The sequence below is a fragment of the Budorcas taxicolor genome, chromosome 9, assembly GCF_023091745.1.
Source record: "Budorcas taxicolor isolate Tak-1 chromosome 9, Takin1.1, whole genome shotgun sequence".
NCBI classification, from domain to species: domain Eukaryota; kingdom Metazoa; phylum Chordata; class Mammalia; order Artiodactyla; family Bovidae; genus Budorcas; species Budorcas taxicolor.
Window position 1 is genome coordinate 32,361,074 of NC_068918.1, and position 27,848 is coordinate 32,388,921.

Consider the following 27,848-nt stretch of genomic DNA (forward strand, 5'->3'; position numbering starts at 1 on the left):
AAGGAGATCTAACCAGTACATTCTGAAGGAGATCAGCCCTGGGATTTCTTTGGAAGGAATGATGCTAAAGCTGAAACTCCAGTACTTTGGCCACGTCATGTGAAGAGTTGACTCATTGGAAAAGACTCTGATGCTGGGAGGGATTGGGGGCAGGAAGAGAAGGGGATGAGATGGCTGGATGGCATCACTGACTCGATGGACATGAGTCTGAGTGAACTCCGGGAGATGGTGATGGACAGGGAGGCCTGGCGTGCTGTGATTCATGGGGTCTTAAAGAGTCGGACACGACTGAGCGACTGAACTGAACTGAACTGAACTGAATGCAAATATGATTATTACCTCTGCTCTGCTTATAATCGTCTGCAGTTTCCCACTGCGCTCAGAATAAAATCCCCAGCCCATCTTCCTCTTGGGTCCCTTCCGCATTCTCACTTCCAGCTACACTGTCTTCCTTGCTGTTCCCGAAACACAGCCAGCAACTTCCTGCCTCAGGCTTTGAGGCAGGCAGTTTCTCAGGCTTGAAAGGTTTCTGCCCCTCCTCTCCGTCTCAGTGTCTGCACATCTGTCAGAGTTCAGTGCAAGTGTCACTTCCTCACCCTCTAATTCTCTCCTACCCTTTAATCTCAGGCAAGCCACCTTTCATATCTGTCCACAGCATGCTACACTTTGGACTCAGCTGGTAATTATTTTACATTAGGAGCTGTGTCTGCTTGGTTAGACGGCAGTTGTGGCTCCTGACCCAGGACTGTGGCGTTTGAACACACTGACCTCCGGCTGTAAAGTCATGGATAGGATGGTATAGAACCATCACCTGCAGTATTAGGGATCCAGTTTCTGACTCCAGGTTGAGGAGATGAAAGGATGGGAGCTGAGGTAAAGATGGCATTGCAGAAAGACAACGTGGTGTAAATTAGAGGAAAGGAACCCTGTTTTAATGGCTCAGCTTTCTAACCTAGGCCACTACTCACCTGATTTATTTGCAAAATCATTCGAATGGGATTCTTTTATTATTTTTTAAAATGTGTATTTATTTTTGGTTGCGCTGGGTCTTTGTTACTACACAGGGACTACTCTGTAGTTGCGGTGGGGGGGTTCTCAGTGTGGTGACTTCTCCTGTTGGCAGAGGAGAGGCTCTAGGCGTGCAGGCTTCAGGAGTTGCCACTTGTAGGCTCTAGAGCGCAGGGTCAGTCACAGTGGCCCACAGACTTAGCTGCCCCAATGCATGTGGGATCTTCCCAGATCAGGGATGGAACTATGTCCTCTGAATTGGCAGTCAGATCATTATTCTGTGATCTTTTTTAAAGACATTTTACCATCTGCCAGTTGGAGAGTCAGACTCTTAACCACTGAACCACCAGCGAAGTCCTGAGATTCTTTTAAAGTGACTTTTCGTGGAATTCCCTGGCAGTCTAGTGGTCAGGACTCAGCATATCCACTGCTTGGGTTTGATCCCTGGTCAGAGAATTAAGATCCCACAGGCCATGTGCCACATGGCCAATAACCAACAAAAAACCCAACTGACTTTTCACGTATCAGCCACTTATTTGACCCAGCATAAATTAGCTAGTGTGTTTGTGCCAGTATTTTTAGTTTTGTATACACATGTAATATGGATCGTGACTCAATAATGTGGCTCATGACTGTCTTTGAAGAAAGTCTAAAATAGAATTTGTTTTGGGCCTTCTAGACTGTACATTTCTTAGAATCACCAACATTGAGTAACAGGATTTTAGAATCAAAATGGATTGAAGAGGTTCAGTAATTAAAGTGCCTCCATTTAGAGCTGAGACTGAAACGTAGTGGTTGGTGACTTTTCAAGGTCACTTAAATTCATGTGAAGTAAAGCTGCCATCTGGCCAGATCTTCTAGATTAAAAACCATTTCCCATTGCTCTCTGCTCTACCGTGTATCTTTAATTAACATAGAGTGAAACTCCAAGTCAGCAGTTATTTTTAAGCATTGATGAAGTCATTATTCTGTGATCTTTTTTTAAAGACAAATTTTACCTTCTGTCATTTGGAGAGCCGCAAACCCCTATTTGGTTGAGATGCAAGTCATTGAGTCAACGGCCAGACCATGCTGGGCCTCTGCTAACCTCAAAGTCAGAGCGGCTGGTTATTTACCATCTACTAATGAAAGGGAAATGGAATGATTCTAAAACAGGTAACCCATTCAGAGTGGACTTAGAATCCTTCTGACACAATGTATTTAAATATGGGTGTGTCTCATATTTGGCAAATTGATTTCAAGCCAAATGACTAGTCATATACAAGAGCTAGGATGGGCCCAGCTGGGAGACTGCCCTGGTTTCCTGAGCTGGACCTGGCTCAATTCCCTGCCTCTGCTGGCAGAAAGCAGGCATTTCCCCTTCCCTGCTTCTCATCTCAAGCTGGGAGCAGTGTGTATATAGGTTTTACTTGGTCTCAGAGGGTTTCCAGGGAATGCAAAATGAAAATAAAGAGGGGAGAGCCATAGGGTCCGAGCTCTTTCCAGTGCCATTCATTCCTCTGTTTTGTGTTTCCAGTGTAATGGTGTCACTTCCTCTAAACAAGAAACAGTCTCTCAGGATGCCAGCCTTTCACTTGTCACATTAGATCAACACTGGTGTGGTGTTAGATAGACCTGGGTCCCATACCAGCTCTGCCACTTGCTATGCAACTTTGCCATGGGTGACCCTCGGTTTCCTTTTCAGTAAAACGGGACATTTGTGATCATTGAGATTAATATTCATAGTAGACGTTTAATAAAGGAAAACTGATGTTTTATTAATATTAACTAGTTGAATGACCTTGGAAGAGTGCCTTCACATTCAGTTGTTTCCTCATTGGGAATATGAGGAAGTTGGTACCAAACAGTTCTGTGGGTCCTTTCTCCCAGGCATTCTTGAATATTGGGGAACTAGCCTCTCATTTACACCCTTCTTATTTCCGCCTGTCTTAGAAGTGGTCCCCCAGCCCCACCTCAAGACCTTCTTGCCTTCTCACTTCTGCCGCTGTGGACGCTGCAGATTGCCGAGTTTCCAGGACTTTGCGTCCGTGCTGGATGCCCTCAGCTCGGGTCTAGGTGCAGACTGGTTGCAGGGTAGGTGGACACCGAGCTTGGATCCATCGTGGAGTACCCGGGCCGTGAATCTCCTCGTAGGAGAGGTGTAAAGGACGCAGATACTTCGGCGCTACTCAACAGCTCTGCAAACTTCCTGCTCAGTGCGAGCTCCTCCGGGCCAGGGCTCGGAGGCGGCAGCTCAGTAGGTACTGCGCTAAGGCCGGGTTGCCTCGCCCGCCTGGGAAGGACAAGCTTTTAGGCGCAGGCTCCGGAATGGAGCCGGAGGCCGCTAGTGTGCTGCGGGGCTCCCAGAGCCTCCGCCGCTGGTGTGCTGTCGGGATCCCGGAACCTCCGCCGCTGGTGTGCTGCCGGGCTCCCGGAGCCTCCGACCCTTGGCTTAAGCGACCGGGCTAGGCTGGGCCGGGGTCTCCCGCCCCTAGCCGGAACACTGCGTCTGCGGCGCCACGCCCTCGGGCACCACCCTGCAGCCGTGGGCGGGCCCCTGGCTCCCCCCAGCCGGGGATCGCCTGCTAATGAGATGTTAATGAGGCTCCAATAAAGTCTCTGCCGGCTGAGCGTGCTTGGCCGAAGCCCACGCCCAGCTAGACTCGCCGGTCGGGCGCACCGGCCCGCAGCCCTCAACCCCAGATTTTGGTCCGCGCCTCCTCTGCCTCTTCCACCCCCCGCCTTCCTCCTCCTCCTCCACCCTCCTTCCTCTGTCCCCGCCTCCCAACCCGCCCGGACTGGCACGCCCGCCTGGCAGGAAGAGACCCCTGCGGGCTCCCAAGCCCCCCGGTAAGTTGTCCAGCTGCGCCAAATGTGCGCCCCCCGACCCGCGGGGTCCCGGGGTGGGGGTAGGGATGCGCCTCCTGGGAAATGTGGCTCGAGGCCCTCGTGAATCCCGCCTGGCCCGTCAGGCGCAGTCTCTCTGCGCCTCCGTCCTGCCCAGCCCCTCCCAAACTTTACGGTCCAGAGTGTGAGTACTCCCAACCGCCCGCTGCCAGTGGTCCAGCTCCCTCCATCCTTCTGGACCGCCCTACCGCTCGCACATTCTTTGTCTTGGTGTTTCCAGATTGGGTCGCCCCTCTCCCCACTTCGTTGAGGTCTTCCTCCTTTCCACCTTGCAAGAGAGACCTTTGCTCTTACTGACATTCAGTCCGCCTCATCCAGGTGACCTGTGGCGGTGATTTTAATCTCCTGCCTGGGCCTGGCCTGCGGGGCTCCGGGCTGGGACCGGGGAGGCGACTGATGGGGTCAGGGGGATCAGCTCAAGGGTCTTCTCTGGGGTAGGCCACCACCGTCCTTAACTCCCCCGTGGGCAACCACATCCCCTTACCCTCTGATTCCTCCTGGTCCCAACGTGAGAAAGCTCTGCCACCCCTCAAGTTGCGTGGGTGGGTGCCCCAGCGAGGGAGAAGGGGACAAAGAGAAGCCTTGTCTGGAGAGATTCCTGGGAGAGCGAGCAGGGATGGGGCGGGGTGTCTGTGGGAGTGAGAGAAGCTGGGCGGAGCGAATCCTGCTGCCCTGACGCCCCCCGCAACTCCCCGAACGGTCTTGTGGCCACTGGAGCAGTAGCAAGTCACAGGGGAAGTATTCTGACCACAGTGAGTCAGAAATAGGCCTAGTTGTTTGTCACCAGACAGATGCAACATCCTGGGGCTGTCTGTTAAGGTAGTTTGGTGGTGGGAAGTGGATCCTACGTGGTTAGAGAAGGGGCTTCCCTCCGGGCTCAGTTGGTAAAGAATCTGACTGCAATGCAGGAGACCTGGGTTCAATCCCTGGGTCAGGAAGATCCCCTGGAGAAGGAAATGGCAAGCCACTCCAGAGTTCTTGCCTGGAGAATCCCATGGACAGAGGAGCCTAGTGGGCTACAGTCCATGGAGTCCCAAGAGTTGGACACGACTTAGCAACTAAACCACCACCACCACCTCCTCCTCCCCTTTAAGAGGCAATGGCAAGTGCTAAGGAGGAAAACTTTGCCCCTGGCATAAGACACACCACACCCAACGGCACACTGAGTCCGTTGAGGGCTGCAGGGCCCAGGGAGGCATGGGGTGAGATGGGACAGTGTGTGTGCCTGGCAGCTGGGGTTGCAGATATTAGATCTGTCCCTGTCTGTACTGCAAGGAAAGCCCATTTCTCTGACACCCTGCCCTCTTCATGTCTGAGAAATTCTCCCGGCCTGCTTGCAGGGCCTCGCTGAAGGCGGGGTAAGAACTGCTGTCCCCCAGGGATGGAGTAGAGCCTGGAGATTCCTGGCTGAGAAGGCTGAGTGGGAGGCTCCCTAGCTTTCTGCAGGCCCCCTGGGCTCAGGACTGCTGATTTTTCATTTCCAAACTTGGCAGATTTCACTTGAAGTGGAACGGATTGCGGCTGTCTGTGGAGCAGCTGACAGGGAGGAGAGGAGCCCATCTGGGTAGGACCCGGAGCTCCCTGGGGATACCACACTGCCTTCTCCTCTTCCTTTTCCCTTCCTCCTTTCTCCAGCCTCTTGCAATCTCTTCCTTTCTTCTTTCCAGCAACCACGTGCCTCTGCCCCTCCCCAGGAACCCCTCCCTGGGGTCTCCATGGCCTCACCCACCTCCACCAACCCAGCGCATGCCCACTTTGAGAGCTTCTTGCAGGCCCAGCTGTGCCAGGATGTGTTGAGCAGCTTCCAAGGGCTATGCGGAGCCCTGGGGCTGGAGCCTGGTGGGGGGCTCTCCCAGTACCACAAGATCAAGGCCCAGCTCAACTACTGGAGTGCTAAGTCGCTGTGGGCCAAGCTGGACAAGAGAGCGAGCCAGCAGGTCTACCAGCAGGGCCGGGCCTGCGCCGGCACTAAGGTGTGTCTCAGTGCCTGGGGCGGGGCTTGGAGAGTGGGCGGAGTCAGAGGAGGGGGCCCGCCATGCCTGTGCTGCCTTGTGTGTTCGCAGTGCCTGGTGGTGGGGGCGGGACCTTGCGGTCTGCGGGCTGCTGTGGAGCTGGCGATGCTGGGGGCCCGAGTGGTGCTGGTGGAAAAGCGCACCAAGTTTTCTCGCCACAACGTGCTCCACCTCTGGCCCTTCACCATCCACGACCTTCGGGCACTCGGCGCCAAGAAGTTCTATGGGCGCTTCTGCACAGGCTCCCTGGACCACATCAGTGAGCACCGTGTGGTGGCCTGGAGGGGCGGATGAGCCTGGGCCTAGAGACAGGCCAGTAGGTGGGGGTCAGCCCAGGGCAGGGTGGTCAAGATTCACTGCAGTCAGATGGCTTTCAGGACTCAGGTCCCTCACCTGTAAAACGGGCACTTGGACTGAGTGAGCTCTAAGACCTTCTCCAGCCCAAACCAGGTACACACTGGTGTTTGGGGAGGCTGTAGGATCCTGGGGTCCCTGTCGCTAATGTCTTCTCCCTTCCAGGCATCCGGCAACTGCAGCTCCTCTTGTTGAAAGTGGCATTACTGCTGGGGGTGGAAATTCACTGGGGCATCACTTTCACTGGCCTGCAGCCTCCTCCCAAAAAGGGTAAGTACTTCTCTGCTCTTGAGAACCCCCATGTACCAAGGATACCCTGGCCTTGCAAAAGAAAAAGGGTAAGGTTGGGAGTCAGCTGAGTCTCCCTTTCTCACAGCCTGGCCTTTTTCAAACCCCTCTGAGTCTCATTTTGGGCTTTTGTAAAATGTGAAGTATTTCTTTCCTCACCTCCTTTCCATGGCTGTTGTGAAGGTATCATTTGATCGACAGTGTGTCACTGCTTTGTAAACCACAAAACCTTTTAAATGTTTATTTATTTCATTGGATTGTCCTGGGAATATAGAGACCCCTTCAGTTTTCTATGTCTTTGTACCACTCACATCCTCTGCCCCAGGGAGTGGTTGGCGTGCTCAGCTCCAGCCCAACCCCCCAGCCCAACTGGCCAAGTATGAATTTGATGTCCTCATCTCTGCGGCTGGAGGTAAATTTGTCCCTGAAGGTGAGTGATCCCTTCCCTTGAAGAAGCCAGCATCTTGAGCTCCTCCTGGGCCTTTCTAGGCTGTTACACCCCTCATCCTCCGGCCACTTCCCACCTGTCCTCACCTCTAGGCTTCACAGTGCGAGAAATGCGCGGCAAACTGGCAATTGGCATCACAGCTAACTTTGTGAACGGGCGCACCGTGGAAGAGACACAGGTGCCCGAGATCAGTGGTGTGGCCAGGATCTACAACCAGAGCTTCTTCCAGAGCCTGCTCAAAGCTACAGGTCAGGGCCCTTCCGCACAGGGTTTCCCTTCCGAGTGCCTGACTATGGCCTAGCTCCCGATTCTCTTAGACCTGTCCACAGTCCAAAGAATCCCACACTTGTCCATCTTTGTGGTCCTGGCAGCAAAGAACCTGAGCCCCCAGGGAATCAGCAGGCACAACCGCACTTGGTCACCCAGCATGACAAGTCTTAGAAATCTCTTGCCAAATGCATGGGCTTTTGCTTTGTGCTTCTGTACATAGGCTTCAATATAAAAGTGACATAAATTCAAAGTGTAAGTGGTACTTCCAGAGGTGTTCTAGGTTTTCTTTGGCTTCACACTACCACGCATCTCATTTGGAGAAACCAGGCTGTCCTCTGCAAGCCTGTGACCGTGTGGTACACGTCTCTCCGCTGCCACTCCACCCAAGTTTCTCTCTTTGCTCCTCCATCTGCTGGGCCTGAGATAGATGGCCCATGGTGCCACCAGAACTCATGGGTCCCTGTGTAGGGAGGACCCACTGCAGGCTAAGCTGTGATCCCAGCTCAGAGGTCAGGCCTGTCTGGAGTATTTGGAGAAGTGACACATAATGAGAGGAGACCCATCCCCTGCACCCTGCCCTGACCCCACAGGCATTGATCTGGAGAATATTGTGTACTACAAGGATGACACCCACTACTTCGTGATGACAGCCAAGAAGCAGTGCCTCCTACGGCTGGGAGTGCTGCGCCAGGTGGGGCCCAGGCAGGGAGGGACTGAATGGTGGACCCTGGGAGGTGGGGCCCAGGCCTGGACATGGTCTCCCCCTGGGGGTGGAGGGAGTCCATCCTGTCTGCAGTGGCACTTTCTCTACCTCAGTAAGCTCTTCTCCTCTGAGACTTCCATGGCCACTTGAATCCTATTCTGGGGTCAACACCATATAGCAGTCCCAGCAGTGCATTCCATGAGGACTAAGCTCCACGAGGGGTTTTGTCTGTCTCTTCCTTGCTGACGATTCCCAGAGCTTAGAATGGTGCCTTCTATGTAGTAAGCACCCTGGCGGTATCTGCTGAATGAACTAGTTGAACACATGTAATGATGCTGGGCCTGGAAGGCAGGATTTTCACGTCTAGTCCCAGCTCAGCCACCAACTGCTGTGTAATCTGGGGGAGCCCGTTCCTGGGGCCTCAGGATGTGTACCTACTATACCTGAGGGGACAGGACACTGATGGTTCTGATCTGTTGGCCATGCAGGACTGGCCCGATACTGAACGGCTGCTGGGCAGCGCCAACGTGGTGCCCGAGGCTTTGCAGCGCTTTGCTCGGGCAGCTGCCGACTTCGCCACCCACAGCAAGCTTGGGAAGCTGGACTTTGCCCAGGATGCCCACGGGCGGCCGGACGTCTCTGCCTTTGACTTCACAAGCATGATGCGGGCAGAGAGCTCTGCTCGGGTGCAGGAGAGGCACGGCACCCGCCTGCTGCTGGGGCTGGTCGGGGACTGTCTGGTGGAGGTGAGGGCTCAGTGTTCCCTGATTGGGGGGTGGCTCTCTGGATTCCGCGTAAGGAGGCACGGGGATTCCCTGGTTAGGTAGGGCAGGAAGTGGCCTCATGGAAGGGGAGGGTAATAAAAGGTTTACTGTTGTAAAGAGGAGCTGAGGGTGGCCTGGTGGTGTCATGGGGGCCCCTGCTCTGGCCTCGGGGGCACGTGGGCTCCGGCAACCCTGTTGGGTTGGGCCCTCTGCTGGGCTCTCACTGAACTGTTTCTTGTCCTTCTGGCCCTGCAGCCCTTCTGGCCCCTGGGCACAGGAGTGGCCCGGGGCTTCCTGGCAGCCTTTGATGCCGCCTGGATGGTGAAGCGGTGGGCAGAGGGCACTGGGCCCCTAGAGGTGTTAGCAGAGAGGTGAGGCCTGAGTTGGGGGGTGGGGCAGGGCAGGGCTGGATGTGGGACAAGACTCAGGAATAGGTTCGGAGATGCTGGGTGAGTAGATGGGGGAGTGGATAAAGGAGAACAAGGCAAAGGCCCAGTGGTGGTTGAGGGGTGAGCGCTAATGGTGCCCTCCTGCTTGTGCCTGTCCCTCACCCTCATCCCCCAGAGAGAGCTTGTACCAGCTCCTGTCACAGACGTCCCCGGAGAACATGCACCGCAACGTGGCGCAGTATGGGCTGGACCCCGCCACCCGCTACCCCAACCTGAACCTGCGGGCTGTGACCCCCAGTCAGGTCAGCACTCCACCCCAGGGCAGGCCTTGCCTCCTGGTCCCTGCAGCCACTGTCCCTCTGGGTGAGCCCCACCCAGGCAGCCCTTCCCCATGGGCTGAGTGGGTATGTGGTGAGCCCGCCTGGAGACCTGAAAGGGGCTGCCGTAGGTACGAGACCTGTACGACGTGGAGGCCAAGGAGCCTGTGCAGAAGATGGGTGACAAGACAGACTCCGGAAAGCCAGCCACTGGTGAGCAGGCCTCCTCCAGGGGCACGTCTAAAACATTGACCAAACAGTGATGCGTAAGCACCGATAGCAGTTGCAGCCGCTGGCAGCAGGGAGCAGAGTGCTGGAGCCCCACTGGGTTGGGGGGTGGAGATTGGGGGCATCCTGGAGAGCAAAGGGCAGCGGGCGCTTCACAGCAGCCATTTGGCAGCCTTTGCGGAGTATCTCAGCACTTAAACCACCGCTGAAACACTGGATGGCAGCCGTGCCACGTTCTCGGCTGTCCTGCCCCTTCCCACCTGGCAGACCCCCAAACCTTCCTCTCCTTTCAGCCACTGGGCTTCCTTTGCCCCTCAGTTCATAGCTTGCTGGCCTCTCTGTGGCTAGCAGTGATTTCACTTTATTCCCCCCAAAGATTTTTTTTCAAATGAGAAAATGGGGATGAAGGAGGTGCTGCTCACATTCTTAGGCTGGTGCTCAGTCGGGGTGGGTCCCTGCTTCTGGCTCCCATACAGACCCCACAGCCAGCAGCTGGGCTCTGTCTGTGGGCTGGGGTGCCCTGGGTACAAGCGCAGCCTCCTCTTCCTAGGGGCAGTGGGCTCCCAGGAGGAGCTGCTGCGCTGGTGCCAGGAACAGACAGCTGGGTACCCCGGTGTCCATGTCACTGACCTGTCTTCCTCCTGGGCTGATGGGCTGGCTCTGTGCGCCCTGGTGCACCGGCTGCGGCCCGCCCTTCTGTAAGTCAGGGATTGGGCTTGGGGGTCCCTGATAGACCCTCCCTCTCTTCCATGCCTCTGCGCTGCCCCCCTCCAGGCAGTGTGGAATGGCAGGGGATCACCATGTAGGAGGGGCACAGCCACTGCATCCCAGCACCATCACTTGCTAATAATTCTGCTCTAGTCACTTCACCTCCCTAGAGATAGTACTCCTGCCCCTCTGCCCATGAGCATCCATTCAATAGGGAGAGCTCTGTGAGTGGTGGAGGCCCCCCAAGGCCAGAAGCCGTTGTAATTGGCTGGGTGGTGGTGGGTGTGTGGCGGAGAATAAAAACCCTTCCTCCCCTTGCCTCCCTTTCCCGCTATCCCTCCCCTGCTGCTGTCTCCCCTTTCCGTGGGCTCAAGTTTTGGTCTCCCACTGACCTTTCTCCCTGCTGCCCCATAGAGAACCTTCCGAGATCCAGGGAATGGGGGCTCTGGAAGCTACTTCTTGGGCGCTGAAGATGGCAGAGCATGAGCTGGGCATCACACCAGTGTTGTCCGCACAGGCGATGGTGGCAGGGAGTGACCCACTGGGCCTCATTGCCTACCTCAGCCACTTCCATAGTGCCTTCAAGAGCACACCACACAACCCAGGTGAGCTGGAAGATGAGGGTGGGACGACAATGGTGTGTGTGTGTGAGAGAGGGACAGACAGACAGAGCGAGGGAGAGAGCGCCCTATAGGGGACATCCTGGGAGAGGTATCCTTTAGCCTTCTGGGCTGGCTCATAGCTCACTTCTGGGGATATAGTATTTCCCCTGATCTCTACGACTCTCCTCACAGGCTCGGTCAGCCAAGGCTCCCCAGGCGCTGCCACTGCTGTACTATTCCTTGGCAAACTGCAGAGGACCCTGCAACGGACCCGGACTCAGGTGGAGAGTTTGGGTGGGGTTGGGCTGGGCAGTGGGGTTCCCTGAGGTGAAGAGGACGACATCCAGGATGGGGGAAAGGAGAAGAGTGGGGCTCAGAGCCCATGCTTAGAATGTAGGACTTGTTGCAGGAAAATGGGGAGGATGCTGGTGGCAAGAAGCCTCGCCTGGAGGTAAATGCATGCAAAGGCTGGACAGTCCCTTCCCTGAGGTGCTCACCCACGTCCTGTCCCCCAGGTCTTGCTTGCTACCCAAGCTCCTGTACCCAACCCCCCATCCAGTCTCACTGCCTTTCCCTTCCAGTTCTTTCATCTGCACACATGACTCCCTAACTGACCCTGTCCCTCTACCTCTCGGCCTTTTCAGATAGAGGCTGAGACCCCAAGTACTGAGGAGCCACCTGTCCAAGAGCCTGATGAACCAATGACACCGCCATCCCAGCAGCAGGACGTGAGCACAGGGGCCCTGTCTGCAGGCAAAGGCCTGGGAAGGGAAGGGAGGTGTTTCAGGGGAAGGGCCGACCCTGGCTTTGACTCCAGCTGACCTGGGACCTGGGGGTCACTGCAGGCCAGTGCTGAGGATCTGTGTGCACTTTGTGGGCAACACCTCTATATCCTGGAACGCCTCTGTGCTGATGGCTGTTTCTTCCACCGGAGCTGCTTCCGCTGTCATATCTGTGAGGCCACATTATGGCCAGGTGGCTATGGGCGGCACCCAGGAGATGGTGAGTAGGCCTGGGAGGCATTCAGAGGGACTTTGCGTTTGGCCCTACCAGGCGGGGTCAGGAGCTTGAAAGTGGAGAGGAACTGGGGTGCTGCGCATGAGGTAGACAAACAAGCTGAAGATGACGCTTTCTTCTCCCAAGCTCAGTCTTCTCTGTCCCCTCCAAAGCCCCAAATGTGGGGTTCTGAGAAACCAGGAGGCTGGCAGAAATTCACCAGCAAATGCAGTCTTGTCACCCCCACCTTCCCTGATAGACTGACTATCTGATCCTTGGTCTGCCTACGTCTGATGCCTCCTTCCCTCTCCCACCTTCTCAGGATATTTCTACTGCCTCCAGCACCTGCCTCAGACAGGCCACAAAGAAGATAGCAGCGACAGAGGTCCTGAGAGTCAGGTAAAAGCTGTGGAAGTGTGTGGTGGCGGGGTGAGGAGGAGGAAAGGGCTCCCCGGCCCAGCAGAGTGAGTGGGGGGAAACTGAATGTCCTCCACGGGAGTGTAAACTCTATGATGGCAGAGATCTTTGTCCTGTTTTACTTACTGATGTATTTCAAGTATCCAGAACACTGCCTGACATTGTTCAGTAAATGGCAACAAATGGATGAATGCCAGGGCCCACATCTCTCTCAAGGGGCAGCCTCAGCCCATGCTGGGCAGGTCACTGACCAGAACATTTGGTGGCTTTTCTAGGACCTTCCCATGCCGAGTGAGAATAACATGCCATCAAGCCCCATGACTCCCACAGCCCTCCACCAAGGGACCAGTCCTGTCCCAAACCCCAGCCAGCCCACCCGTCGACTGATCCGCCTCTCGAGCCCAGAACGCCAGCGTTTATCCTCCCTTCATCTCACCCCTGACCCGGAAATGGAGCCTCCACCCAAGCCCCCCCGAAGCTGCTCTGCCTTGGCCCACCAAGCCCTGGAAGCAAGCTTCAAGGGCTGGGGAATGCCAGTCCAGAGCCCTCAGGGTAGCTGCTGGCTCAGGGTGGGGATGGGTGGGTGGTTTTTGGATTCTTGGACAGGGATGTGGGGCATGGGGAGGGAGGTCGTGAGGATTCCAGCCCATGTCCACATCCTGCTCAGTTCTTGAGGCCATGGAAAAAGGGGAAGAAGAGAGTTCCTCCTCCAGTGAAGAGGAAACAGAGGAAGAGGAAGATGTGCCTTTGGACTCAGACATGGAACAGGTGAGTGGGAAGAACCTGGCCACCTATTCTGCCCAAGCCAGCACACATCCACTCAACACACACTTCCCCTCACCCAGGAGAAACCCACAGCACCCGGCCTCTTCTGAGCCCAAATATCTCCAAATGCGTTCTCGCCTGGTTTGACTATTTCATGTCTCTAAGCCTCTACCTTTTCTATCAGAACTTACCCCACTTCCAGCCTAGGGTCTTTCTGGTCCTTCTTAAATGGGAGCTTCCCCAACCCCTATCTACCTGACTGTCACAGTTTCTGAGGAACTTGGCTAAGAACTCAGGCACCATGAACAATTATCCAACGTGGCGTCGGACTCTGCTGCGCCGGGCCAGGGAGGAGGAGATGAAGCGGTTCTGCAAGGCTCAGGTGCGGCCTCAGGGTTCCCAGAGGTTCTGATGGGGTCAGAATCCTGAGACTGGGGATCAGAGCTCCTCTGGGACTCTGTTCTTGAGCAATCACCAGACTCCTGGGCCCTGTTTTGTACTCCTCAGGCCATCCAGCGGCGACTAAATGAGATTGAGGCTGCTCTGAGGGAGCTGGAGGCCAGGGGCACAGAGCTGGAGCTGGCTTTGAGGAGCCAGAGCAGTGAGTAAAGACAGGGGAGGGATAAACTACGAGACCTCTGCCTCCTGGCACTGTGTTCTGACCCCAGCAACCCGCAAACTGCTAGGTCTGACTCACAGCAGGCTCTATTCCTCATGCCTCGACTCCTATGATCCTGGCTGGAGGCCTGACTGGCCCCCCCTCTTCCTTATCAGGTTCCCCCGAAAAGCAAAAGGCATTATGGGTAGAACAGCTGTTACAGCTTGTTCAGAAGAAAAACAGCCTGGTGGCCGAGGAGGCTGAGCTCATGATCACGTAAGGGGTGTAAGGGTTGGGGAGTGGGGGACAGTGGCATTGCATCAGGCAGGCCCCAGCCAGGGCTTTGCTCACCCTAGGCATCTGTGCCTTTTCTATTCCTGCCCTCCACAGAGTGCAGGAGCTGAACTTAGAGGAGAAACAGTGGCAGCTGGACCAAGAGCTGCGAACCTACATGAACCGGGAAGGTAGGCAGGATGTGGGGAGAGGCTGGTATTTGCACAAGCCTCGTGACTGCAGATACTGCCCAGCAACAGTCCTCTAGTCTGCCCAGGTCCTCCAGTCTGAGTACCTCTGAGGCTGAAATGCCTCCGGAATTGCCTCTTGAACTGAAGGACGCCAGAGGATGGGGCCCCAAGCCCCTACTCTGAACCTTCAGTCAGAGCTGCACAACTGAGCTTTTACACCAGATTTCCTTTAAGAATGATGTTGCAGCTAAACAATGCTAGAAAACCATTAGTGTTGACAAGCCAGTCTGACAGGGTGGGAAACAGCAGGGGTTGTAGAAGTCACACAGGCCAGGATTAGGCTGTGCCTCTTGTGCCTCTCTGCCGCATCCTCTGTCCTCTAAGCTTCATCTCCTCCCTTCAGAAACCCTAAAGACAGCTGCTGATCGGCAGGCTGAGGACCAGGTCCTGCGGAAGCTGCTGGATGTGGTGAACCAGCGAGATGCTCTCATCCGCTTCCAGGAGGAGCGCAGGCTCAGTGAGCTGGCCTCAGAGCCCGGGGTCCAGGGCTAGAAGAGGGCAGGCTGCCTGACTTATCTGCCAGGAAGACTGCCTTACCACAGGACAGCGCTATCCTGTGTTCATCTGGGCTGCCTGGGAGAGGGCCTCAGTGTTTACAATAAAAAGTTTCTGACATAAACAGGACTTCTGGCTAGCTGCAGGTGTGAGGTGGGGACTGAGCAGGGAGGGCAGACGGGTGGGAGCCCAAAGGTCTACACTGTGACAGTCACACTGACCCCTGACCCCAGTCACTGCCTCTATAAGGGAAAAGGCCGAGCCACAAAAGTGTCAAGCTTTATTGTTCCTCAGCTCTGTCTCTCTCCTGCTGCCCTAGGAGCAGGGCTGGCTGGGACTCTGGGCCCAGGTCCTGGGCCTCTCTTGCCCTTCCCAGCACATGCTGAAGCTCGGCCCGGGTCTTACACAAGCCCTTGGCCTCCTGCACGTGGAAGAGGTAGAAGGCACCTGCCCCCAGCACCAGTCCTACGTTGGGGGTCCAGAGCAGTAGAGCAGCTTCCCTCATCCATCCTCCGGCCACCAGGGCACACAGCAACGCCAGGAAAAGAAGCCCTAGACCAACTGCATAGCCGGCCATGGTGGCCCACCAGTGAGCCTGGGCCATGCCTTGGTCCACTTCTGCCCAGGCCTCCCTTAGCACACTGGTCAATGGCGAGCTCTCTGCTGGTCCTACAACAAGGCAGGAGAGTGGGAAGGCAGAATAACGGTCAGAGTGGAGCGGGTACCTGTGGTGCAGAAGGGCCAAAGGAAGGGATGCAGATGACTCACCATGGGTAGGGCTGGGGTTGTGCTGGGGGGGGCTGTGTCTCACACACAGAGTAGCCATCAGGGCCTCATGATCAGAGAAGGGGGGGCCGCTGTAAGGGTCATGGCCTGTAGTAGTTTTGAAAGTCTTACAGGAGATGTATAGCCCAGACACTGCCTAGGAAAAGGGCCAAAGAGAAACTTCTATTTGGAAGTATGTTTCCAGAGAACCAGTTCCTGGCTGTCCATTCTCCAGATGCCAGTGACATTAAGAGTAGACCAGCTGGACAAAGGATCAGCACAGGCTAGTGACAGATGAAGAGACACGGTGGGTGTGGCGGGGAGAGGCCTGACCTTATAAAGTATATAGTCGATGCGGATGCCCAAGGGAAATGGCCCCAGCTCCTGGTGCTTGACATAGCAGTTCTTGGGTACCATTGTACAGCCTTCTTCAGAACCCTAGGTGAAGAGTGGGCTTGAGTGAGGATGCAGGGGAAGGAGGAGGGAAAGAGGCTGAGGGTGTAGGTGGGGAAATAATTAGACAGGTCCTAACCTTGAAGTCCCGGGTCTCCAGATAGGCATCATGCAGCCCTGTCCACTCTTTCAGCAGGCGGCAGCCCAGGTCCTTTGGGTGCAAGTTGAGGTCCCCACACAAGAGAACCACATCAGCCTTCTTGGATGTGTGGCTGGAGGAATCAAGATGGTGAGGCAGGAATTCTTCCCTCATCAGTTCTGCCCTAAAAGTAGGACCTTACAGCCACCACTCAGTCCCTCGATCCCACCCTATTTCCCCTGTTAAGCCCAGGCTCACACACTGGATGAACTGGGCCAGTTCCCAAGCTTGGGCCACGCGATGTGCTAGGTAGATGTCCTTCTGTCGATTGTACTCCGCATGGAGCTGCACAAGATAGAGGAGACAGTAACAGGTGAGACTCAAGGTCCCAAGGGCAAGTGTAAATCAAGTTTGTCACTTGCCATGGTGCTTGGTAAAATATGTGTGAACTTTCCCTACTGACTTTAGGAATCCTGCCCCTACAACTTACCCCAAGGCGACTCCACCAAAGGCGTCCCCTCTCTCCCTCCCAGGACCAGGCTGCCTCTCCCAGCCCTAAGCACTGTGGGCTTCACTCACGTGGGTCACGTAGGCGTTGAGCACCAAGCCACTTAGATGGAGTACCAGCAGCCCCACAGCCTTCCCACAGAACCAGTCACAATGATGGATCTGCAGGCAGGAGTGGGACAGAACTCAGAGCACTGCCATCCTCTCTCTGCCCATCTCTTGCAGTCCTGGGAAGGTTACCTCCTTTACCATGTGTTAGAGGAGGTGGGGGAGGGCAGTGGACCAGTTGGAGATCAGGCTCACCATGTAGGGGTAGCCATTGAGGGTGAAGACATGCTGGGTGAATTCCTGGATTGGGTGTTTGGAGAAGACACAGAGACCACTGCCAATGATGCCGCTGAAAGCCAAATCCTGGTTAGCAGTCACAAAAGCAGGGAGAAAAATACCCAGCCCTTTCCCCCTCCCTTGTCTCCCAGCTCTTATCAGCTACTTTTTTTTTTCTCTCTCTGCAGCTGATGGAAGTTCTCAAAGTGTTAGTTGTTTGTGTGGGGTGATAGGACAGCCTGAGAGTAAGTCTGATGAGCTGTAGAGCTAGATTTTCCTCATTCTACCTTCTGCTTCCACACCCAGAGGAGAGGATGCTGGGGGAGAGGAAGTAGGGTGCAGGCAGCATAGGGAGGAGGGGCTGGCAGGGCCAAGCACCTCAAGGTCTGAAACTAGGCTTCCAGGCCAGTCGGCTGCTCACCTCCTGAAGTAGTGTGCAGCTGGGTAGGTGGGCAACAGCTTCTGTCTCAAGTACTGGAAGTCCTGTTCACTCCACACCTGGGGGAAGGGGTTAAAGATACCTTCCCGGTCCTTCCCCCTAGGAGAGCGCCCCCACCCCCGCTGCCCCCTCTGCAGCCCGGTTCCGCACCCCACCTCCTCCAGTAGAGCTAGGTCGAAGCTCTCCATGTTTAGAAAGTCTCCCAGGCGCTTCACGCGGTCGGCGCGATGCTTGCTCAGGAAGGGAATGCCCCTGAGGACGAGAAGCGCAGAGGGGAGGTGACGGCTGCGGGCGCTCGGCGCTCCGGGGCGGTACCGGAGTTGGGGCCAGGGGCCGGCAGTGGAGGTGCTGGCACCCCGAAGCTGTAGGGCAGGGGAGCGCCGTGGCCCGGATGTGAGGAAGGTCTCCTTCCTCTGGGAGTGCGGATACCGGGGGGACGCGGCCTCAGACCCGCGCTGCGGGGCGCACTCACCAGCAGTTGAGGTTAAAGACCCTCAGTCGCAGGGTGAAGTTGGGCTTCATGGCGCGGACGCTCGGCGGCGCGGGACGGTTCGGCCTCCAGGGCGACGGCCGCGGCGGGGACACGGGCGGGGCGGTCTCCTATCGGGGCACTGCGTACAGGTGGCCGCCCGGCTCCCGCGCTCCCCGGAAGGCCGCGGCGCCCAAGTGCACGCGCCTGGGGGCGGATTCCCGCGTTACCCAGGCAACCGGCCGGCGGGGCCCCAATCTGGCGGCGCGCCAACCCGGAAAGGCGCTCTGCGGTGAAGTCTGGCGCTGACCGGAGGCAACGGCCGCGCTGGAGGACCCTGGGCGGGGGCAGAGGGATCCCAGAGGTGGGGGCGGGTGGGGGCTCCCAGGCGAGGTTCTGGGAAGCGGCGAACCGGACTGAGGCACGCGGGACGTGGGCTCAGTGTTCCTTTTCTGCGAAGCTCGTCCCTGGTAGCCGCCGCTTATGGGCTCTCTCCCGCCTCTCCGCCGGCTCAACAGCAACAGGCGCAAAGTTGAGGAAAGGCCCGGCCTTCGCCGACCGCCCCTCCCCTCGCCCCGCCCCCCTCATCCCCGCGAGCGGCGGGGGCGGGCTGAGCGGTGGTTGCCCTGGCGACGCGCAGTGTTTGTGACCCCAGGAGTCCCCGCGCGCAGGCATGGCGAGCCAGCAGCAGTCGGTTCCATGCATCTCGCGGTCGCCACCCGAACAGCCGCTTCAGGTGAAGGTGGTGGGGCTTTTCAAGAGCTCCAGCTTTCAGATCGCTAAGAGCGCCGCTGAGGTAACTGCGAAGAAACTGCAAGTGCGACCCGCTTCCCGGTCTTGCACTACCTGGTGGCGGGGGTCGAGGTTCAGGGAGGGGTTGTCCCGGCTGGGGTTGATCGGAGCGTGCAGGTGACAAGTGCCGGTCTGGGCAGGAGTTCCACTTCGAGAAGGGCTGCCTTTAACGGGAGATTCGAGTGAAGGAATCGTTCAGAACCTTGCTGGAAATGGAAGGTGATTCCTATCTATACATTAACACATACTTTATTCCACATTAATTTTTCATTGAAATTATAGCTTTTGAAGCTCCGTGGAAAAAATATTACCATATAACTTCATAAAATACTTAACAAGCAACATTATCATTAATTGAATGTCATTGAAAACACAGTTAATTAGATTTCTAGATATTTATACTAAATTAAAAATATTCTAACAAAATATTACCATATAACTAGCTGATTTTTTACAAACTCCTTCCCCAACTGATTTTTGAAAGCCATTCATTCGGGGGGAGTTGTTTTCTGTTTTTTCCTTTAAATTTTCTATAGCAGTCACTACATCCCAGTCGAATTGTTGCTTAAGGGATTTCTTAACAAATGACCCCCAAGTGCTCTGGAGAATCCAGACATTTCTTTGTAAATAAGCAGAACATTGTAAAATGAAAAACACTTTAAGTAACTGAAAGAATTTGGCCAGGTCTGCAGTGCTGCAGCACTCCTATAACCTGAACACAGGAGAAATGTAGAAGTATGTGAAATGTTAAAATGTAAAATTCAGCATGTCTTTGGGGTTTGCTCCAGATATGCTGTTATAAGATTAGGCCAAGCTTCTCTCCTTCAAAACTATACTATACTACAGGACAAAGCCTTATTAAAGTTTGTATCTCCCAAAGTACCCAGCTGGATTACTTGACACAAAATGTTCCCAAATAGAAGAAATCTTAAGAAATTCCTAACTTCTTGCCTGCTCCAAGGCAACAGAGTTACAGTTCTGAGTTTATATCAAATCAGGAAATAGTGACTAATTTGTGAAATAGGTGAAGTCTCAAGATGAAGAGAACAAGTGATAAGAAGTCTGTGAAAATAGTCCGTGTTAGCTGGGCTGATGGGATCAGCAAAGTTATACGGCCCACAACTGTATTTAATGAGTTGGAGGGATTTTTTTCTTTTGCTTTTTCTTAGTTCCTTATCTGAAGGAGCATGTTTTCTTTATACTGTAGAGAAGATGTTGGCAGATCTTTTTCTGAAAAAGTCCATACATAAAATTGTTAGGCCTTTGGAGCCACAGGCTCTCAGTCGTAACTACAAAACTCTGTCCTTGTGCAAAAAGCAGCCACAGAAGGTTTGTAAATGAATGGTGGTTTTCCAATAAAATTTTTATTCTGGACAGTGAAATTAAACGTATATAATTTCACATGACATGAAATGATTCTTCTTGTGATTCTTTTTTAACTGCTTAAAAATCTAAAAATTATTCTTAGTTCTCAAGTCTTAGAAAAACAGGCAGTGGTCCAGATTTGGCCTGCTGATCAGCTTGTCAACCCCTGTCAGAGAGGACACTAAGTCAAGAAAACAGCGTCTTTATTTTATTAATAATGTTGTTTTTCACTTTCTAAAGCTTTTGCCTACTGTAGCTCTATTTGAGTATGAAAATATATCAATGTAAATTCAGTTAGTTCTGTGTTAATAAAGGATCCTTGAATATATTTCCAACATGATCACTTGTAGGCAATCTCCGATACCTAATTAACTGGAAGACTTAGATTTATAAAGAGTAGTATTACATAATATAGTCCATTCTGGAACAAATTATGAAGAAAGTATGATTAAGTATGCTTAATTTGAGAACTCTTGGGCTTATTAGTTATACCAGGTGGTCCCTCAGTGAGAAACAGCAGTCATCTTGCATGACTGCCTCAGACAAAGCACAGACACTAGAATTGAGAAAAAAGGACCAATCAGCTGTTGGTTGGGTACAGTGGTCTAGGAAGGCAGTGGCCACATTGCTGTTGCCCTCTTTTGCTACCCCTGGTCCCAAGGCAGGGTACACTCATGTCCTGGCTTTCTCCCCCTTGCACTATCCACCCTTGAGGAAGTGTGCTAAGCCAGTGTCCCCTTAGACCATGACAGAAGCAGCCAGCTGACACTTTTCCCTGTTGGTTCATTTACTCCTCAGACCTGCTCAGAAAAGTGCTGCCTTCTCTTGCTTTAGAAGAAGACAAACTATAACATTAAAAGGAGCATTAACATTTAAAAAAACTTTTTTTTTTAAACAGGTATTGTTAACCAGAAAGAATTTTCTCTGATTCATACAGACAAAACAAAATATATTGTCAATACATGCTCAATATCTAGACCAAAACATATTTAATATTTACTTCTCTTTTCCCCAGGGGCTATAACCACAACCATGTCTTTTGGTTATTCTCCATGTTAGTAAATTAAAAGTAATAAAATTTTTTTTTTTTTTTAGTTAAAAGTACTCATGGCTCCACTGAGATGTAGTAAGAGTTAATTTAGGGAAAAACTGGTCCTAAAAGAACATGGCAGATCACAAAACTGTTGGCATAAACTCATTTGTTCACTTGTTTATGCAGTTGCTATGTGTGGATGGTCTACTGTGTACCAAATATTGAGGCCAGTGGGAAACTAAGACATAGTCTTTGCCCTCAAGGAGCTTATTCTCTTCAGATGAGAGACAAATAAGTGTGGCCTGGGGAGGGACTTAATAGAGGTAAGCACAGGGCCCTCTGGGAGCTGGCAAGGGGCATCTAAGCCAGACTTTGTGAGTTGGCTGTACACTGTGTGAAACTTCCTGAAGACTCCATAAAAATCAGGGGGAATGATTTCTACTTTAAAAGAGAATGTACTCTAAAATAATATTCTATTTTGAAACCTAGAGTCTGAAGAGTAATTATCCATCCAAATTTGAAGATCCTATAATAATTCCTGTTCAAGAATTTGCATGGCATCAATATCTACAAGAGAAAAAAAGGGTAAAGGATATTTGGGGTATGGGAAATGAGCAAAGTTTTGTCTGAATTATTTACCTATACATTGCTTTGGAAAAACAAAAGCAGTAATTTTCATACAAATAGATTTTATTTCTCTAAATTAACTTTTCCTAAATTATTTCAGTCATTTTACCAAGCTGATATTAAGAAAAAGTAAAACACTTCCAGGATTTTCTTTTGGAAGGCAAGCAATAAAGGTAAGTTTGACACTGTCAATGCTGATATTTACTTTTGCTGATGACTATCCCTCTTTCCCTGCATATCACTTGTCCTACTTCCTGTGACACCCTGGCACTCAGGTTACTATGGCTTGGTACTCTTTTAGGCCCGAATTCTGGAAGGTTTCAGTGGTATCCAGCACAGAAACAGCAGGAGAGCATGTGGGGTCCCAGGGGAGCTCTGAGGGCAGGCATCAGCTTCCCACAGGATAACCATGTCCAAATGGGAGCTTCTTTCTCTGCACTCTCCCTAATAACAGTACCCCTTGAGGACCCCAGGCCCTAAGGCTGGCAGAGATTATCCAGAGATGGCAGATTGGTTTCCTCTTGAGTGCCAACCCTAATTAACTGGTAGTGCTGCCTGGAACACGCGATATGAAGGATTCTAAGGTGGCATCCTGGCTCTGTTACAGCTCGTGTTGGGGGCAGACTAGAATGGATACATCTCCTGGCCCAGTCCTGTAAAGAGTCCCAGTCCTGGTTTCCCTGCCCCACCCCATCTCTCAGTGGTTGATGAGATCGCATTTCTCCTGATCAGAGCAGTTTTGATTGTCCTGTGTTTGACTGCATGAGGATGTCCTGTGATTATTATGCAGACTGTGCTGCTTTACAAGATCACTGTCTCCCCAGTCACATGAATAGTGCAAGATAAAGTTAAGAATACCATTTAAGTCTTATACCATTTTCACAGCCACAGTACATTTTCATTGTAATTCGAATAGAAATATAACAGACACTTAGCCTATGGTGCTTATTATATGCCAGGCTCTATTCTAATGACTTCTATAAATATTAACTCTAATCATTACAACAGCTATGGTGACCAATGGTCCTGGTTTGCCTGGATTGGAGGGGTTTCCTGGGATGCACAAATTTCATTGCTAAAGCTGGGATTGTTGTTGTTATTCAGTTGTTAAGGCATGTCTGACTCTCTGAACCCCATGGACTGTAGCCTGCCAGGCTTCCCTGTCCTTCACTATCTGCTGGAGTTTGTTTGGTCCGTTGAGTTGGTGATGCCATCCAACCATCTCATCCTGTGTTGTCTCCTTCTCCTTCTGCCCTCAATCTTTCCCAGAATCAGGGTCTTTTTCAATGAGTTGGCTCTTTGGATCAGGTGGTCAAAGTATTGGGGCTTCAGCTTTAGTATCCGTCCTTCCAATGAATATACAGGGTTGATTTAAGCTAGGATGGTCTGAGGCAAACCCAGACAGTTGGGCACTCTAACGTAAAACAATGTTTTTCTTAATATTTATCATCAAACTTCCTAAACTGCCGATCATACCATGTTCTCCACCTACAAGAGAGCCATGATTTCATACTTCGAGGTTTGTACCCATTCTTTTCCATATTCCCACCATACTGGGAAGACTGGCATGGGTTCTATTCTGCAGTTTCTGACCTGTCAGTCTGGGTTGCTGACGTTGAGATGTTTTGTGTTCTCTCCTGCTTTTCTCACGGGGGCTCAATGAGGCTTCCTAGATCATTACTGCTGCTTCTTCCCACATACCCTTTAACTCCTGTCTTTCTTTTCTCCACCTCCACCCGACCCTCATCTCCTGGATACTTGCCACCTTAACCTCTTCTTCCTCTTCAGTCTTTTGTTCTCCTACAAAAGCACTGTCATCGGACTTCCCTGGAGGTCCAGTGGCTAAGACTTCGAACTACCAGTGCAGGGGCGTGGGTTTGATTCCTGATCAGGGAACTAGATCCCCACATGCTGCAACTAAGAGTTTGCATGCCACGACTAAAGATGCTGCATACCACAACTAAAAGGTCCCGTGTGCTACAACTGCGATGCAGCACAGCCAAATACATAAATATTTTTTTAAAAAAAGAGCACTGTCTTATGTTATACGTAGTGCTTCTTAGCACATATGAGGTTAGTCTGAGGTGGCCTTATGCTTCAGCAGAATGTAACGCCAACTCTGAGGGATGGCTTCTGAACCTTCGGGAAGGCCTTTCCCCCACCTCCAAAAAGGGGAGCATCATACATCTTAGTGCTGGGAAGCCCTAGAAACCATCGGGTCCAGCCCGCTATCTTGAGGCAGGGATGAGGGCTCCTTATATATAGAAGACACCCAGAGAAGGCATGTAATAGCCTTCAGCTTCCCAATAAAGTCTGTTTGTTCCTGCGTTTCTCCTGCCAGGCTAACTAAAATATCCACAGGTAAACTTTTCCTCTCCTTTTTCAAGTTTTGTGTCCTGTAAAATGGGAGACCCCTGATAAATGTCAACATTCCAGGGAGTACTGACCCAGGGGCTATCTCAGTGATGGACAGTTCAGCATGAACAAGTGAGGAACTGGAAGTGAGCTCCTCCTGGGACAGGAGCCGGGAATGGAGCATGTTGGCAGCTAAAGGCAGGCCATTCCCCAAACTGGCATTTCTTCAAGTGCAGTCTCCAGACCAGCAGCAGCAGCATCTCATGTTCAGTTCAGTTCCGTCGCTCAGTCGTGTCCGACTCTTTGTGAGCCTATGAACCACAGCACGCCAGGCCTCCCTGTCCATCACCAACTCCTGGAATCTACTCAAACTCATGCCCATCGAGTCGGTGATGACATCCAACCATCTCATCCTGTGTCATCCCCTTCTCCTCCTGCCCCTAATCCCTCCCAGCATCAGGGTATTTTCAAATGAGTCAGCTCTTTGCATCAGGTGGCCAAAGTATTGGAGTTTCAGCTTCAGCATCAGTCCTTCCAATGAACACCCAGGACTGATCTCCTTTAGGATGGACTGGTTGGATCTCCTTGCAGTCCAAGGGATGCTCAAGAATCTTCTCCAACACCACAATTCAAAAGCATCAATTCTTCAGCTCTGAGCTTTCTTTATAGTCCAACTCTCACATCCATACATGGCCACTGGAAAAACCATAGCCTGACAGAATGTGGTCCACTGGAGAAGGGCAAACCATTTCAGTATTCTTGCCTTGAGAACCCCATGAACAGTATGAAAAGGCAAAAAGATAGGACACTGAAAGATGAACTCCCCAAGTCGGTAGGTGCCCAATATGCTACTGGTGATCAGTGGAGAAATAATTCCAGAAAGAATGAAGGGATGAAGCCAAAGCAAAAGCAACACCCAGTTGTGGATGGGACTGGTGATAGAAGCAAGGTTCGATGCTGTAAAGAGCAATATTGCATAGGAACCTGGAATGTTAGGTCCATGAATCAAGGCAAATTGGAAGCATCTCATGGGATGCTGGTAAAAAAAAAAAAAAAACACTCTCAGGCCCCATCCCAGAATCGGAAACTTGTGGTGGGGCTCAGGTATGATTCTGACTCCCCACTAAAACTGGAGAACAGCTGTCCCAGATGATGCATAGTTTTGCCAGGACTGGCACTGGGTAATAATAAACCAGATCTCCTCCGAGGTGACGTTACTCAGTGGCCACACACTGAGGTTTAACACACTGGCCGTCACTGTTGTGTGGATGAAAACACTTACACACTTAATTTTGAAGGGCTTAGGACTTAAAAGTGTTAAAGAAGGTGAGTTACCTTCCTCATTGCCCCTCATGTGTCCCAGAAACCCTGCTGGCCCTCAGGAGACATTTCCTCACCTGGTCTGACTTCCCTCCATCAAAAAGCACTCTTTTCCATCCTTGGCATTGAAAACCGTGTCTTATTTAGGACCCCTAACCAAGTATGTGTACAGTAAAATGTGCTCCGGAAATGAAGCTAGAGGACTGCATTTTGTTTTTATATTCATATATAACAAGTATGCTATGCACACTGACTTTTATTACCAGATTACCATCTATTTTCTGAGATTGTACCATTCTAAAGATTACTTTTAGGTTATTGATTTCAGCACCTTCAGAGTTTTGAAATGTTCTTAAATTCCCTTTGAGAGCAAAATTCTGAAAGATGGCAAAAAATACATTTTTTTTAAAGGTTCAGTCCTGGGATTGATTGAAGCTCTGGCTTGTGGGTTTAGCAAGGTTCACTCCCCATCCCCATCCCCCATTAATTTTTTTTTTTTTGGCCCTTTTCCTTTACAGGAACTTAAGAATGAAGTCTGGGAATATTCTTCCTATGTGATGTGTTATATTAATGATAAGCTCCTGGGTGATGCACTTGATCTACAGAAATGGGCCCACAAAGTATGGGATATAGTTGATTTTAAGCCTCCTGCACTTTACGAAGCACTTACTGTGGATTATTCTGCCAAATTCTTAAGAGACACCAAGGCAAGTTATGCTAATTTTTTAAAAAAGGAAAATAGTGGAATCTTTGAGCATTTATATTGATTAAGCACTAATTACTGATAAACCTAGTAAAGGGAATATAAAAGGACTAGGTTAAGTTCTCAATGAACTTGTGATCTTTAGTTGCAAAGAACTGGTGGGGTTTGGCTTGGTGGTATGTAAAGCCAGCCTATCTCACAGCAGGTAGATGGCACAGGCAGAAGAAGCATCCCTGTTCAAACATTTCAACTCTCCACGAGAAGCTTATGTGCGTTAATTGGCATCTATTTAAAAATATTAAGACCTCCTCCCTCAGACAAAGTCAAACCTATCCTTTACTCACTTTGAGCATGAAATATCTTGATTAGTATGTTGTAACACCTAAGTGAGAGCTCCTGCACGGAGAGACTGGCAAGTCTGAGAAGAAAGGTGACACCCAGGTGGCAGGAGGAGCAGCGAGCGATGGCCCTGCGGGTTTCCAATGGTAGAGGACGGTCATGAAGCTTGAGGTCCAGAGAGCAAGAGACAGACATCAGGGTGGGATGGGCCACCTCCATGAGGCTGGTAAACGGATGCAGTTTTGCTCATGAACCTTGTTGCAGCAACAGCTGCCACATGCTGAAAATCATGTCATGCCCATGGTGGCCTGTGCCTACATAAAGACCCAGAGCTATGATCTGAGCCATGCAATGGCCAAGACCTTGTCTCATTCACCCTTATTCAACCACTGCCTTGAACAGAACCTGAAACATAGGAGGTGCTCAGTGAATATTTTGTTGAATAAACAGTACACTTGCAAAATGCTCTAAACTCTAAGGCGTGGAGAGGAATTTAACATTCATAGCAGTTCATTCCCAAAGGGCCAAGAGTCTCAAACTACATGGTGTGCTCTGGGGACGGCAGAGGACAGTAAGGCGGCCCGAATGAGTGGGACGGAGGCTGGGGAAATGAGAGCATCAGTCGGGATTCTTGGTGCCAACGGTACCAAGCTGTTCTGATTAACTTAAGGAGAAAAAGTATGTACTGAGGGATGTTGGTAAATCCACAACTGACAGGAATTTGGAGAGCCAGCTTTGGAAAGCAGGCAGGGACCAAGGGAGACCTGGCAGCGGGAAAACATGGCCAGAGTCACGCCCCAGGCAAGTGCAGCCAGGGTGCTGCCATGTGTGCCTGCTGGCCCTTGGGTCTCCCTGCCGCCTTCGCAGAGCATAACTTCTCTGTTCTTCTTGGGTCTGTGCCGCTCCCCAGAGGTCGAAGGCCCCAGGCAGAAGCACCTGACCAGTCAAGCCCAGGTTATGTGCCCACACCCTGGCTCTCACATGGTGGGGAAAGACAGAATGTTCTGCAGAGGCTGGTGCAACTCGGAGGAGTTTCCCAAATAGGAAAGCTGCTTTCCTTTCCTATTTTTTTGTTTTACAAAAACAAAAAACAGAAAACCTCCAAAACCAGATCCACTAAGAAAAGGTTGAACTTACTGTCCACTCTTAACCAGGGAGTTTGATTTTATCTAGAAGAAAGCAGGCGAACAGAACTTTTCATCAGAAGTATGACATAACCTTCTTTAGTGTTTTAGAAAAAAGTTCAGGGCTGAGGCCAAACAGGGTGGCGCAGGGAAAGCTTAATGGCAGGGTGGCCATTTGGAAAGCTGCTGGAGTAGTGTGGGCTAGAAATAATGGCAGCCTGAATTAATTAGTGGGTGAGGAAAGAGGACCCAGATTCTAGAGAAAATCCTTGGGTTTTTTGCCCAGAGGCTAGATTTTTCATGCTGAGTTCAACCCAGGGAGACTTGTTTACTTCTGGTTTGGAATGATAGAGTAAATAATTAGGTTTGGCTGATAGGTGAC

General features: G+C 51.9%; 3 protein-coding genes across 6 annotated transcripts in view; 2 read left to right on the forward strand and 1 right to left on the reverse strand.

Moving 5' to 3' along the window:
- Positions 1–3,638: 3,638 nt before the first annotated feature.
- MICAL1 (microtubule associated monooxygenase, calponin and LIM domain containing 1) lies at positions 3,639–14,896 on the forward strand. 4 transcript variants are annotated; one of them, XM_052645559.1, is made up of 26 exons: positions 3,639–3,837; positions 5,388–5,458; positions 5,562–5,867; positions 5,958–6,165; positions 6,426–6,530; positions 6,874–6,978; positions 7,089–7,244; positions 7,857–7,957; positions 8,458–8,715; positions 8,989–9,104; positions 9,298–9,424; positions 9,571–9,652; positions 10,218–10,365; positions 10,790–10,980; positions 11,170–11,258; positions 11,375–11,428; positions 11,622–11,705; positions 11,823–11,979; positions 12,296–12,372; positions 12,666–12,942; positions 13,058–13,158; positions 13,424–13,537; positions 13,663–13,756; positions 13,930–14,029; positions 14,144–14,217; positions 14,621–14,896. In XM_052645559.1, the coding sequence occupies exons 3-26, from the start codon at positions 5,610–5,612 to the stop codon at positions 14,767–14,769; spliced, it is 3,225 nt and encodes a 1,074-aa protein (XP_052501519.1). In that variant the 5' UTR covers positions 3,639–3,837; positions 5,388–5,458; positions 5,562–5,609; the 3' UTR covers positions 14,770–14,896. The 4 variants fall into 4 exon arrangements, with proteins under 4 accessions (XP_052501519.1, XP_052501522.1, XP_052501521.1 ...); XM_052645562.1 differs by having other exon boundaries at positions 11,387–11,428; XM_052645560.1 differs by lacking the exon at positions 3,639–3,837 and adding an exon at positions 4,157–4,212.
- Positions 14,897–15,052: 156 nt separating this feature from the next.
- SMPD2 (sphingomyelin phosphodiesterase 2) lies at positions 15,053–18,299 on the reverse strand. The gene is made up of 10 exons (XM_052645872.1): positions 17,812–18,299; positions 17,495–17,591; positions 17,322–17,398; positions 16,880–16,973; positions 16,649–16,738; positions 16,332–16,414; positions 16,070–16,202; positions 15,871–15,975; positions 15,541–15,694; positions 15,053–15,441 (listed from the first exon to the last, which is right to left on the reverse strand). The coding sequence occupies exons 1-10, from the start codon at positions 17,859–17,861 to the stop codon at positions 15,053–15,055; spliced, it is 1,272 nt and encodes a 423-aa protein (XP_052501832.1). The 5' UTR covers positions 17,862–18,299.
- A 182-nt stretch (positions 18,300–18,481) lies between these two features.
- Positions 18,482–27,848, forward strand: part of PPIL6 (peptidylprolyl isomerase like 6) — a 36,291-nt gene continuing 26,924 nt past the window's right edge. The window contains exons 1-3 of the mRNA XM_052645999.1: positions 18,482–18,604; positions 21,488–21,583; positions 25,819–26,007. Coding sequence (XP_052501959.1) covers positions 18,482–18,604; positions 21,488–21,583; positions 25,819–26,007 — 408 coding nt within the window. The remainder of the gene's footprint in view (positions 18,605–21,487; positions 21,584–25,818; positions 26,008–27,848) is intronic.